The 14,760-nt window shown below is 40.7% G+C and overlaps 1 protein-coding gene across 1 annotated transcript in view; it reads right to left on the reverse strand.

Annotated features, from left to right (window-relative positions):
- The window catches only part of LOC134140076 (uncharacterized), a 67,877-nt gene extending 55,456 nt beyond the window's left edge, over nt 1–12,421 (reverse strand). Inside the window, exons 1-8 of the mRNA XM_062574938.1 lie at nt 12,256–12,421; nt 11,922–12,022; nt 11,324–11,393; nt 10,244–10,374; nt 6,585–6,673; nt 4,438–4,537; nt 3,087–3,130; nt 1,809–1,886 (exon numbers count right to left, since the gene is read on the reverse strand). Of these exons, the coding sequence (XP_062430922.1) occupies nt 1,809–1,886; nt 3,087–3,130; nt 4,438–4,537; nt 6,585–6,673; nt 10,244–10,374; nt 11,324–11,393; nt 11,922–12,022; nt 12,256–12,421 (779 nt within the window). The remainder of the gene's footprint in view (nt 1–1,808; nt 1,887–3,086; nt 3,131–4,437; nt 4,538–6,584; nt 6,674–10,243; nt 10,375–11,323; nt 11,394–11,921; nt 12,023–12,255) is intronic.
- Between the last annotated feature and the right edge of the window lie 2,339 nt (nt 12,422–14,760).

Raw genomic sequence — 14,760 nt, forward strand, 5'->3', positions numbered from 1 at the left:
GGTTCATATGTGCGCACGCAGAAGAAAGATGGGGATAAGGTAATAGAGCAGTATTTAATGCTGATCTTTTATATTCGTTAGTAGCACTTCAAGTTACTACCAGTCAGTTCCACAATACAAGAGTACAGTAATTTTAGACACAGCTCTCTGATTTACATACATATATGCCTATTAGCTATGCATGTATAATGAATATATATTTGTGCATGTAAAATTACTCCTATTCTTATTCCAGTAGCTCATAGCTTAATACAGTCAAACCTCCTTCCTCTTTTATTATCTTTTTTTTTAAAAAAAACTACACTGCCATTTCTTACAAAAAAAAATCTTTAAAAATAAATAACCACCCAGTTTATTAATATATATAAAAAAAGGAGGGGAAGAGTTCCTAATTCTTTCATAAACCAAAGGTCTGTTGGAGTCAGGATTACAAGAGGTTTTAGGAAGTTTCATAATACAGCATAAAAAAATATCAACAGATACAGACTCAAGGGTAAGTTTACTTACAAACTTCTGAACTGAACAAAATGTCTGATTACTATAAACCTTGTCGTTTGACATTTGTCATTCCTATTGACCATGACAATGAAGAAAAGAATGAGCATAGTTTGTTCAGGGTAATGGCCTTCTAATATGCGAAGAGAAGTGTCTGACCCTCTTTCCTTTGAGGTAGTATGTGCCTTCACCTGTGAATCAATGGTGTTCAGTGACTCAAAAGCTAATACTCATTTCAGGATTAAGCTCTGAATTAGAAACAGTCACTATAAGGCAGGATGGGTGGAAGCTTGGCAGCCTTAAGGAAACCCAGGAGAAAGCGTTTTCAGATTACAAGGGACGGGTGTCCTGCTAGTTCACTGCACCTGGCTTACATGCTGCTCCCAGTGGCCTTCTTCCTAGAGTCAGCTTGAGGGCAGGAATATGGCCAGATGAAGATCACTCTTCTCTCCGAAATCCTTCCTACTGTCCTTCAGCACTTTATTCAGTCACATAATGGAAGCACTGCCTTTCTTATGACAAGGCAAAGATCACAATTCCTCCCTCTTATCCCATGAAAAATGTGAATAAACCACAACTAGAATCATTCATCCTGTATAAAAAATGTTGCTTGACTGCTTTTAACCTATTCAAAATTAAGCTGGTCAAAAGCAGGCAAAATTAGACCTTCCTTGTGGCCTTTTCAGCAGGTGGAAAGAGACCTACCTATGTAGAGGTCTAATTCGGTAGGTCTGAATATACGAGCTAAATGCAACTTTGAAAGGACAGTAGTGCACATGGATAGACAGACAGTTTACTGCATTTATGGAGACCAGGTCATACAGTCAGGAGAGGACTGTGGCATACAGTCATTCCTGCCAGAGTAAAAGTTATGTGAGATTGATAACTAAAGAGCAGACACCTCTGATCTATTCGAGGACTGACAAAACAGCACATAAAACATTCATATTGTCTCTTCCATCACATACAGTGATATATCAATAATGATAATAAATCTTTCTAAAAAGCAGATGGTACAAAAGAAAACACCAAAAAAGACAATATAAAAGAAAAAAATATATCAAAGGGCAGATTATTGCTTCAAAGCAGCTACTTTTTAAGTTACCAAAGTCCCCAGTTAATCAGAAAGGAAACATGGAAGAGGTAGAATAAATATTGCAGCAAGGCAACTCTAAGACAGAAAAATCTGAAAAGGCAAATACTGCTCCTCTCCCTCCAAAAATACATGAAAACAGATTTCACAACACAGAAACAGCAGGAAATCTTATCTTTGGTTCACTACAAATATGCATGCTGTTATCATGGTTACCTACCAGTCTGGTACTGCATGCCAATCAGTGAATATTCCACCTGTACATTGAGCACCACATTCAATGAGATGACCTGCAAGGCTGAGTAAATGGCAAACATTCAAATAACTAAGCATTTTGTAAAACAAAGTTTCACAAGTCCAGCCTGTAAGTGTTATAGTACAATGAAAAGAAAGCTAAATAACAGAACACCCTAAAATTTTCCATAAGCATCCAGTAGTAACTGTATAACATAATAGTAAAATAACAGTAATAACGTTTATAAACTTTATATAACCAGGGATTTTGAAAGTCTAACATAAGAAGGCTTAAAAGAACTAGACTTTTACATGAAGAAACAAATGAACTTTCTAACAGTAGTGAAAATCTGAATCTGACATATGTCTTTATCAAAATTCAGTATTCTGATTGGTCTGCATTGCTAGTAACTAAATATGCAAAACTCACTTTTAATCAAGAGTTAAAAGGTCTCATTTAAAGGCAAAGGACATCCTTGAACTGAATGTATTATGATTTTCAAACAATAATTGATTTGAAACCACAATTTGACTGTGATATTCTATAAATACTGACTACTTGAAAGAATTGTGGGAGAGTAACCAAATACTTACTCACTACATCTCCAAAACAGTGGAGCCAGAATTTCTTTCCACATTTATTCTCAAGCAATATAAGGTCCAAAATACTACTACTTGGTGCACTTAGAACATCTAAGTAATCATTCACTTTTATGGACTTCAATACAGTAAAGACGAAGCAGAAAACTAAATTAGATAAAGCAGATTTTTACTCTGTACTTCTGCATACGATTCTTAACCCTGGGTTTTACAGCTAGTTTTGCAAATGGGGATACTCACACTCAGCTTCTGCAAAACTATAAATGGATGCTGACCAATGACTGAATCTTTCCTTCTGCACATGTCTGAGGACAAGAGCTGCTGCCATCTCAACTATCAACAGTGATGCCCAAATAGGAAAAGCTGGGAACCACTGGTCTAGACTGTAAGACTTCACGTCTTTTGACACAAAATGGACAAGAAGAAAAAATTATGCTGTTCAACAAAAATCATTCACTTTTTCCCTCATTTTGTTAAGTGATTCCAAAGTGAAGCTTTTATGATTTCAGTTCCAACAAGAGATTACTAAGTAAACCAAATTGTAACATTCAAACAAATGAATTGAATAATATGAGCATTAGGGATTTTGCATGTTAAAGTTCTTTTATTCTGACATAATTTGATATCAAATCCAATTTTACCCATTTATTCTGATATCATTTACCTTCCTGCAGCTAGTAAGTCAAATTCGTCCCTATTCCAGCCAAACTAGAAGAAAAATACAAATACATTATATGTAACATTTTATACAACAGAGGAAACAGTGTACAGCATGTTCACTGCCCTGAGTCACAACACACTGTACATATTTTTAAAGTAACTGCAGAAATCTAAAGAATAATCTAACTACTTGATAGGAACTGCAGGCGGTTAGAGATGCTACACAGTAAGAGAGTAAAAAAGTTCTGACATGTTTCAGTTTTCCTCTTATTAATATACCCAAACTAAAATAAATTCTCAAAGTCTCATCCTTTTCAAAAAACTTTAGAAGTACAACTTTCAAATCTTCAACACTTGCACGTACTACAGGTTTAAGTATCTAGCAAATATAATGTGTCACATAAACACAGTACAGATTTTCCAGCTTTTGAAACTTATCAGTTCCTGGACAACTACCAGTCTTTCTTGAAAGCTAGCACAGTATTTTCTGTTTGACTACAGGTTGTTTTTATCAAGTTCAATATAATGCAAACAATATATTCCTTGTTGCTTGCTTAGAATTTAACAGAAACCTCTACAAAACATAAATAATATATAAGGCCGCTCTAGAGTAAATAATATATGCTGACAATTATTTTGGCAATAATGGCTGATTATTAAAGCAAAAGTTTAACTAGAGATGAGACAATGTTTTATATGCATGAAGTGAAATGAGTATGAAATTTTAGAAAGGACATTTGTAACTAGACATTAGCACATAGCCCAGTATATTTTTAAATGTGTACCAAAAGAAATCTCGAATGTTCCACAGTGTGTGGTCATGCACACATGTACGTGCTACTAAAAACACTGCAGAAAACCACATATCCTGCCTTACATTATTTCCTGAAACTTGAAGAATTTAAAAAATGTCACACAAACTCAACTTCTTTAAATAAAACTGCTTACCCATGCAAAAATGGCAGTGTTTGATACTACCTATAAGCCTTTTTTCCCCCTGAAACAAAGTGAGATCTGAAAATGCCACCTTGTGGTAAAGAAAAATGTATGTTTTTTAACCTTACACAATGAATTTGAAAGTGGAAAAGGTTACAAGTGAAATCCTGGTAAGACAAAATTCACTGCACTGCATTGAAGTGATTTCAAATTTCATGATATATACGTTTAAATATCCCTGCTATAAATTTAGAAGCAGTGAAAGTTGGCAAAGTTTCTTGCATGTAAACAAGAAAAAAAGAAACAGAGTTCACTATTTTTAATGTCTACATTTTCCTAAAAAGCAGAAATACCTGACAATGATTACCGAATATTCATTCCCATACATTCAGCATCAACGATAATTAACACGAACTTACTGAATGAATGAGGGGTCCTAATACAATCCCGCTGTCAACACATCTACCAGTAACAACAATATCAGCTCCGAGGTCGAGAGCTCTGCTTATCGGTCTTGCTCTAAAGATAAAACAAAACAATGTGCATTCTCACTTTTAAAATGTTGCTTAAAAATCAGTTGCCTGACAAGAGATAGGATAAAATCACTTAAAGGTCCTGATCACTTACTTTAACAATCAACCTGTCATTTTGTATACACAGTAAATGTTTTAAAAACATCAACCAACCTAAAGAAGAGCATTGTGCATCCATTATTTTTGAAGAAGCTTAGCCAACAGATATTCCAGATTTTTTTTAGTAAAAGTTAGCTACTCTGAATTAGCTATGCTTGAAAATATTCATTGAAGTAAACTGCTCAAGTTTATACAGAAGGTTAGTAAGAAACCTCTGCCCAGAATGCATGACTCTTGGCTTCTAAACCCATGCTCTGTCCTGAATCCTTCTATTATTCATGAAACAGGCAGCTTTAAAACACAAATGACATTATCTGGGTGCTTTTCAGAACAAACTCAAGATTTTTCTAAAGTTTCTACAAATGGACTCAGCCCTGCTCTCGTTAAGAGAAAGGTGAGAATACACAGAAGTCATCTTAATGATGCAAACAACATATAATGTAAATAAATACATATTTAGCCAATACTACATAGAATAAAGGATACTAACTAGATAACTAAGCAAATATACAGTATACTTGAAGAATTACATCCCAGAACATACTGTGAAGTAATAATCACTGGTAAGCAGCACAGATAGGATTTCTGCATACAAATATGCAGGACAGTGACATGGTAACTGCATAACTGCCTTTAAAAAGGAGTATATCAGTAAGTAAAGCAATTTGGGTCTTAATACTGAAAATGCACATCCATTCAATCTGCAGAATTTGTAACAACCCAAATCATGAGGGATAGAAGGAACACTTCAGAATTAGTATCTCAATGCAAATTTTTTAGGTGGAATTTACATTCTGAATAAAGGACAAACAAACCAAAAAAAAAAACTGCCCTGTAAACATCCCTTGATTTAAGCAATTAAAAAACAAGGTAAATCTACAGAACTTAAGATTTTACCCAGTATGCTAAGATTTCAAGTTGTTTTACAATCATTTATGAATTTCCCTTTGCTTTACAAATAAGCCTCCACTACTGCTGAGGTCAAAGAAAAGTATAACTTGAGGCACAGCTAATCTAAGGCACTAGTTATAGCTTTGCATTTCAACTCATGGCAGAGTAAAAGACCCAGGAAGAAATGTTACTTATATTAGAAAATCAAGAGCAAGACTCTTCTTTCTCTGCTGTTATAGCACATGCTGAGCAAAGGCAGATTTTTAAAACGCATCATCCTGGTAAACAGCCTGCTTTTGTCCTCTCTGCTTTGAGTTGGACTTTTTTTTAAAAAAAAAAAAAAAAGAAATCATGAATAAATTATGACTCATTAAGATTGGTGTTAACACTTTCTCATGGTTATAAATATTAATCACTATTTCTTAGATCTCATCAACAGTTACTTATGATCCACAGATGTTGCAAATCAAAAGTTAGCAAACAGAAAATCTAGGAACAGGGAACACTAAAGACAAATTGAAAGAGCATAAGCAATTACAAAATCCTTGTTTTACAGCGATCTGTTCCGAAAAGGCAGCCTCTTAAGTTTCAAAAGTACAAAATTTAAAACATAAATACTGAAATCTCCTACAGCATTCACCATGTGTCATGGTACCTTCGCTCCCAAGCTGTATTTCTCTAGGGATACCAAAATGAACAGCCCTGCAGCATGCAGTGACAGGATACTCTGCACATGCAAAGGGATTTGGGAGACTGTTATAATTAAATTAAAGTGATTTGGGACTGAACTAAAGGTTTTCACCTTAGTGAACCGAAGGTTTTCAGGAGATGTAATCCTGAAGAGTCACAACTTGCAAAGTTCTAAATTAAAAGTTTATTTAGAAGCAACAAAGAGAATAGATCTATTTTTTTCTAGTTGCTTTAATTTTGCAATGGAGAACCTTTAAGTACTAGGTTGTTCTACCTGCAAATCAAAACATCATGTAGTCAACATGTTATTCTTCCCTCTCCCTCCATAAAAACAACTTGCTTATGTAACTCACCCAAGATACACATTCATGCTGTGAATGCTCTCTGGAAATTGTTTGCCACTCTCTAAATCAGTGATACCAGCTCCTTTCAGGTTCTCTTTCTAGTAAAAGTGAAAACAAAACTCAAGTCTATGAATATTTTGTATGTATTTACTGTAAACATTTTATTAATATTAGACAATAGATTCACTTTGTAGTAATTCTTAAGAAAAGTATAATTGTTAAAATTCAAACAAAATACAAATCAGTTGAACTACAGAAAGCTTTACGCACACTTTTAATCATAGTGTTCCTGAACACAGAAAAATACATACACCTTTAAAGAATGCTAGTCCATTCACAGATGATCAACTACAATGAGTTGATACATTCCTTAGTGTTTGAAACTATCTCTAATTCCTGTAGAACTGAATGAATGAAACCATACCAACAAAAACACGTCTACTCTAACAGCAATGGCTGCATGGAAAGAAAACAAGGCTAATGCTGCAGCTCCAGGCAATGCTTTGCTATTTTCCTCAGTACAGTACACACCAGACCCATCTGAGTGTGAGTGTATTTGTCTCTACATGAGGCGACTGGGGAGACTGGAGAATATAGAGACAAGCTACTGGATTGGCACAATGCATAAGGCTAGTTTCTTATGGGATCTACGGAGTCTGTGTGCACGTCCAAGAGAGCGCATGAAAGCTGCCGAGTACCAGCAGCTGGACTGGGGCTGCAGCCTGGACGACTCACATGCCCAGGTGCTAATAACTGGGAGGATTAGAGGATCGAGAAGCCAGCTACTGGATAGACAGAGTATCTGAGCCCAAATACTGGAGGGATCCATACTACATGTATTTTCCACCAGTGGACTTTTATCTTGATCATTTGGAGATGGGAAACTACCTTGACTTCAGACAGGCTTTTGACACTGTCTCCTATAACATGCTCCTAGGTAAGCTCAGGAAGTGTGGGTTAGATGAGTGGAGAGTGAGGTGGATTGAGAACTGGCTGAAAGGCAGAGCTCAGAGGGTTGTCATCAGTGGTGCAGAGTCTAGTTGGAGGCCTGTAGCTAGCAGTCTCCCCTAGGACTCAGTACTGGGTTCTCGTTCAACTTCTTCATCAATGACTTGAATGAAGGGACAGAGTGCCTCCTCAGCAAGTTTGCTGACGATACCAAACTAGGAGGAGTGGCTCATGTTTCAGAAGACTGTGCTGCCATTCAGAGAGACCTGGACAGGCTGGAGAATTGGGTAGAGGGGAACTTCATGAAGTTGAAAGGCAAGTGCAGGGTCCACACCTAGGGAGAAATAACCCAATGCACCAGCACAGGCTAGGGGCTGGCCTGCTGGAAAGCAGCTCTGCAGAGAAGGTCCTGGGAATTCTGGTGAACAAAGTGACCATAAGCCAGCAATGTGCCCTTGTAGCCAAGACAACCAATGGTATCCTGGGGTACATTAGGAAGAGTGTTGCCAGCAGGTCGAGGGAGGTGATTATCTCGAGTACTGTGTCCAGTTTTGGCTTCCCAGTACAAGAAAGAGTAGCACTACTGGAGAGAGACCAGCGTAGGGCTATAAAGATGATCAGGGGGAGTGCAGCATCTCTCCTATTAGGAAAGACTGTGAGAGCTGGGCCTATTTAGCCTGGAGAAGAGGAGACTGAGAGGGGATCTTATCAATGTCTACAAATACCTGAAGGGAGGTGGGGGTGTCAAGAAGATGGGACCAAACTCTTTTCAGTGGTGCCAAGCGACAGGACAAGAGGCAACAGGCACAAACTGAAACACAGAAAGTTCTGCCTGAATATGAGGGAAGAACTTCTTTCCTGTGAGAAAGAAGTGACACAGCACTGGAACACGTTGCCCAGAGAGGCTGTGGAGTCTCCTTCTCCGAAAGGAGAAAGCCGCCTGGACATGATCCTGTCCAACATGCTCTACGTGACCCCACTTGAGCAGTGGCATTGGACTAGATGATCTCCAGAGGTCCCTTCCAATCTCAACCGTTTGTGATTCTGAAACAGGATCAGGTCACTCATGCTGCTTGTGTTCACGTGACTGCTGTTCTTCTTCCATATCGGCTAAACTGTGTGACTGGCTTGTGTGTTATTCGCATGTGTTTATATGTAGATGGGTGTATATGCATTTTAATGTGTGCATGCACATACACACAAGTGACAGATACATACACAGTGTGTGTGCATGCATGTGCACCTATCAGGAATGCTCATGCTCAGCCTCACTAGTGGCTAGACTCAGGACACAGAAGCAAGACTGCTGCAGCTCCATCAGACTACCAGATTCAGCAGCTCCTAAGAGAGTATCAATTCAGGTTAGAGAATAGCTGACATGTTAGGAAGAGCAGAACTTTTCCCTGGATATTTTTCAACATTTTGACCTGGAATATTCAACAGCATCTTGATAACTTTTCTGACAACCGATCTTTTTCATGAATCTCATCAAACGAGCTCAACAAATTAAGTGTATTTACATTCAACCTTTTCTCCAAGTATTTCCTATCACCATTATCATCATGACAATCAGCCAGTAACCTAGCATTTAAAAAGACCTTCTATTTAATTTAGTATATTTTGGGTAAGAATTGAAATCCTTGAAACCACAAATAGTATTTCTTACCGTCATTTATGGTTTTTGATGTCAACAGTATGAAGTTATCTCTAAAGCTGTCTTTTGCTCATATCAGTTGTGTATTGACAACAAAATAGAAAACGATCCACTTCAGATAAGAAATATCCATGCCAAGCTCAAGTAACAACCATCATCATTTAACCATCATACTAGTAATGAAAAATGGGAACACTGATGTTACACTAATTTCAATATGGCAGACATTTCATCCTATTACAGCAACATAATTTGTTAAGAAAGAAGTTTATTCAAGCTTCCTCTATACTCGGTAACATGCAAGGAATAATTTTATACAGCCTATGAAGATTAATAATTTTTCAAGGTGCAGGCAAAGACTGAAATGTAGTTTGATCAAACTTATCACCTTTTAAACATTACCAATGCATAGAATTGTTTTCATGGTATCTTTTCAGGTGTGGCCAACATTTTTTGCAGAATGAAATTCTGTACAGAAAAAAAGTCCTTTAAAGTAAGACAAAAAAAAGCCATGTATTTCCTCTCTAAATTTCAAATTCCATAAAAAGACTCAAACTCACCTAAAGACTCTCTCACCTAAAACTATCTTACTTGCCATAAACTAATTATTTAAGAAACAGATACCTGTAAACAAAGTAGGTAATATGGGCAAACTACTAAAAGCAGCCAGGAGGCATAAATGTTTGAATAAGTGGTAACTATACCATATCTTAATTTAAGAGATTAGGTATGCATTATTATTTGAGACAGAAGCAGTAAGTAACAGAACATCCTATATTCTCCTAAAGAGAGAAAAGACCTTAGATCAGGGATTCACAATCTGCTTCAAAAAGGTACGCAGCAGCAGACTCTTATGCAATTCACCCCTTTACACACCAAAGTATGTCAAAGATTAATTTCACATATTAAAAAAAACAAAATGAAGCAACAATTCTAGCTGCTTTTAGCAGTAGAAAGATACTGCCAAAGATGCACAAAATAAGTTCCCATAGGATAATTAACACCATCTTTTGCTATAGAAAAGAACTTTTGCAATCCTACAAAGCCTTAAAGCAAAGCAAAATACCTCACTCATTAGGTCATCCCCAGCAACAACAGCTATTTTCAAGTCAACATCCGCTTTCTTTGCCACCTCCTGAAGGGCAGCTGCACAAGCAAGTGGGTTAATTCCACCGGCATTACTGATGACACGAACACCTAAACAAAAAAGACAAACTGAGCTAAGCAGTACTAACAGTTATTCGTATTCCAAAAATTTAAAGCATGCCGAAACACAAGCAAGACATCATCTGTGCAAGGTGTCAGACATCTAATCAAGTAAAGTATTAAAATTACATTGAAGTATTGACCCCTTTTATACTGTGAAATGAGAAAGAAGGGATTGAGTCAATGTAAAAGTGTTATACATCAAAAAAACTGTTACAGATCATCTTCTTGCATTTATACATCATCTTTCACATATGGAAATCAACCAAAGAGACACACCATGATGTCATGTTGTGACCCTGTCACAGCAGCTCCTACAAGCACATTTGATGTCGGTCATTCAAAGCAACTGTGCTTTTCAAACTACTTCATTTTATCAGAAATATGCATCTATATATAAATTCCAGACAATATTGGGAGCTTAGGCGAAATAACTCACTTTTTCCTCTCAAACTGAGCAAGTTACGAAGATATACTAATATAAATTGCAAGACAAATAAGTGACCAGAAAATAAATTATGCTCGTATAGAAAAAGCTAGAACTATTTGGGAAGGTTGGCAAATTTTTGGTTTGTCAAAACGAGGACTTAGATATTTTCAATGCAAAGATTTGTACACAGTTGTCTTCCATTCCTGAATTAAAGCTACAATAATAACTACATGGAGAGAAAGAGAAAAAAAAAGAGAGAGAGAGAGAGAGATTGATTTATAATTACAGGCAAACATTTTAAATCGACCCAATTTAAGTGCTACCACCAGATTTGCACCTTACACTTGCTAAAATCAGGGATGGGATTTCTGCTGGTGTTTAAAATACTATTCCTACAGAAGAGTGAAACGTGGGGTGGAAAACTACTGCTTACAGTAAGATACACTATAAAAGATATATCTAAATGACTTAACTTCACAAACATACAAACTCACACAAAGGGCAGCATACCTTTTCTGTGAATGTCTTTTATGTAAGGAGCCATTGCAGTGGAGACAAAATCAGGAGTGTAACCCAAAACCTGAAACAACAAGAAGCTGTAACTCTTTGTTAGGGATAAACCAACACAACCCGCTTTCTGGGCTGAGAGAGGAACGCGGTGAAGAACAACTAGTTTTCAAAACATTTACAAAACGCTACAGGAAGAGATGTGATCATTTTTACTATAGAAAACTGGGTATTCCTCAAGAATAAATAATAGCACGCAGGTAGAAAAAGACAAAAGCAAATGGGCAGGGCAGCTTTCTCAAGAGTCCAGGAGATGCTGGATTAGACTCGCAGGGTGACTTGGCTGGGGAGGGGGCTTGGGCAGGGTCTGGCCCAGCCTCGCACAGAGCGGGGCCAACGCCGGCGTTGTAACGGGGCGCTCCCGCGGGCCCAGCTCGGCTGCTCGGGGCGCTCCTCTCACAGCCTGTGTGTACATACATACATATGTATATATGTAAAGGAATCATTTATGAGTGACTTAGTGCGAAGGCTGTGCCTGGGACCCCCCCCCCCCCACGCACACACGCAGACACCCACCCGCGGGGCGCCCCGCACTACTTACGGGAGAGCGGGCCTTGGCAGCCGCCAGCAGGGCCATGGTGACCTCGGAGAGGTAGTCGAAGACGAGGAAGTCCAGCTTCCCTCCGTACAGCAGCTGCGGCACTGCCGGGCGAAGCCGCCGTGGCCGTCACGCGTCAGCCCCCAGCGGCGGTTACGCGGCGCGCGCGGGCCCGCGCCCGCCGACACCGCGCCCGCCCCGGCCCCGGCCCCGGCCCCGGCCCCGGCCGTGGCGGCGACCCGCTGGGGCCGCTCCCGCAACGCGGCGGCGCCAGGCCGAGCCCCGCCGCCCCCCGCCCGCCTACCCGCCCGGCTCCCCCCTGGCCGCCGCCGCCTACCTGCGGCCGCCGTGTCCCCCCAGAAGCCCGAGGCGCAGCCGATGCGCACGGCGCCGCCCGCCGCCGGCTCGCAGCCGCCGCTGCGCCGCCGGCCCCAGCGCGGCGGCCCGAGGGCGGCCCGCAGCAGCCGCGGCCCCCGGCGCCCCAGCAGCGCGGCGCAGCTCATGGTGGCGGCGGCGGGATGGCGGCGGCGGCACCGCCCGGGCCGCGGCGCGGGCGCGGCTCCGCCCCGGCGCGGCGCGGCGCGGCGCGGCGCGGCGTGCGCCGGCGCGCACCCGGGCGGTGTTCGTGCGCGGGCCGCTTGACGGATCGGGGTTTGGGCAGGAAAAGTTTCTGCGGTCGCAGGCGGCGTTTCTAGCCGGTTAGAAGTGATGCCATACTTCACAACCCGGGCGTACGAGTAGAAGACCCGCTGAACTCCGGCGGGCCGAGATGTCTCGCTGCAGAACTGAATTTCTGGACGTGGGACACGAGCCTGCCCAAATAAAGCGGACTACGCCGCCGCGGCCGGTAGGTGGCTGTGTCGGCCCAGCCTCCATATCCTTGCAGCGTAATGCTTGCCAAAAAAAACCCCGTCACCCATTGCAGCCAGCATCAGGTGTGCAGCATACACAAACGTGCGGATTTCTCCCCAGAGAAGCAAAGACAGTTTATTTATATTAATATGTAAAAATTCACACACACACACACGCCCCCTATGCATTGGTATAGCCGTCTGGAACCCCCCAGAAGGGACTTTCTTCAACTTCTTCCAAGCACGTTCGTAGCAGGGGTTTTGGCAGCGGCAGCGGCCCCTGGCTCCGTGAGGGGTTGGGTCTTGCTTTGCCGTGAAGCATCTTACAGCCCTCGTGGAGCACGAGCGCAGTGTCACCAGCCTTCGCGTGTGATTGCTCATGCACGCGGGTGTGAGAAAACCACTGCGCAACACGTACCGGGTACTGCAGGCGATGCCAGCAGGACGCCTAAGAGGCTAATGCACATCTACGACTTACTTTGTCTGCCAATGGATTAATGCAGTATGAGGAAAGGTGTAGGATTGTTTCCATTACGTGTAACGGTACATCAAGAGCTGAAGGGATCAAAGACGGCATTTTTCGGTTTCCTCAGCAAGTAGCTTTTCTTACTCAGTTTAGGCTAGTCCATAAGTAAGTAGGCCTTTTAATAGGGTTTAATAGGCCTTGTTAAGGCTCTGGCGAAATCATCGATTTTATCAGGGAGAATAATTTATACAGTCCTTGGATTCTGTCTGATTAATCAGATGTTTTTATTTGGATCTTAGATAACTAAAATCCTGATAAAGACAGTGCAGGTGCAGGTTTATGCAGGGGTGTTTATGAACTATGACTGGTGCCTCATCCCAGATTAATGTCATGTGAGGTGTCTTGGTTTTATCATGCAGAGGCAGCTATACAGCTGCATATCCCTATATTGGGGCTACAGCTATATCCAGCAATATATGCAGTGGTCCTAAAGTCCTAAAAAACTCGTCTTCTTATATTTAATACAGATGAACATAGCGGTGTAGGTGATCATGGGTTACTGAGACAACTGACAACTGATGTTTCTAGTGAGTATTTGCCCACCTCTAGTTTCAGCTGTTTATGTGCTTAGTAACCCTCAATAGTTCCCTGCTTTCCAAGTATATGCCCAGTCTCCCCTTGTGCCTGTGTAAACATTTTGCACCCAGAATATCCTTTGGTAAGGAGTTTCCAGATCTGACAGGTCACATGAAAAACCTGTTGCTTTTGTTTTGAAGCTGACTCTTACTAGCTTCCTTTGATCTTCTCTATTTCCTTTATAAAAATAAAAGACAAACGTGAAATAAAAATAAAGAGCCAGCCTGCGCTATCCAGGTCACTCCTGATCTGGCAGACTTCTTGGTGGACCCTCCGAACCATCCCTTTCCCAGCTGAAGTGTCCTGCTGTCAGCCCAGCTGACTCCGCTGTTCCCGGCTCCGTGATGTTTCAAGTCCAAATTTTGAGATTTTGTTTTCCTGCCTGACTTAGCAGAGATTTTAGAAAAAGTTCATTGCTCACTGAGGACACTGGGTGGCACTGGGTGGTTGTCTGTGAAGCCCCAAAGAAACTAGTTAGGACCAAGGGTACAGGAAATGGATACGTGGAGCTGCTGGTGAAAGCTTGGCTGCATTTGTGGCCTAGTCAGGGGATACTGGTCAACAGTAATAGACACTATGGCTCTGTCACCTGGTAGGGATCGCTGCCCATCGACTCTGTTGCCTGACATACAGTTTTTAAGCCTGAATTCTGAATTCTTTTACTCATAAATTATTAGAGGAAAATTAAATCTTTTGGCATGATTTTTTATGCTAGATGGTATTGCTGGAGAAACATAAAGGTTACAGAGTAAAAAATCTTTAAGAGTATTCTTTCTTTCTGTTCACAGTTCCAATGCAAATTTAGGCTGGTATTTCCCTCCCTATAAGCACTTTTGTGCACCAGTATGGAGCACAGGTGATGCATAAAGGGAATGCACATTTCATTGTC

The sequence above is a fragment of the Rhea pennata genome, chromosome 4, assembly GCF_028389875.1.
Source record: "Rhea pennata isolate bPtePen1 chromosome 4, bPtePen1.pri, whole genome shotgun sequence".
NCBI lineage: Eukaryota > Metazoa > Chordata > Aves > Rheiformes > Rheidae > Rhea > Rhea pennata.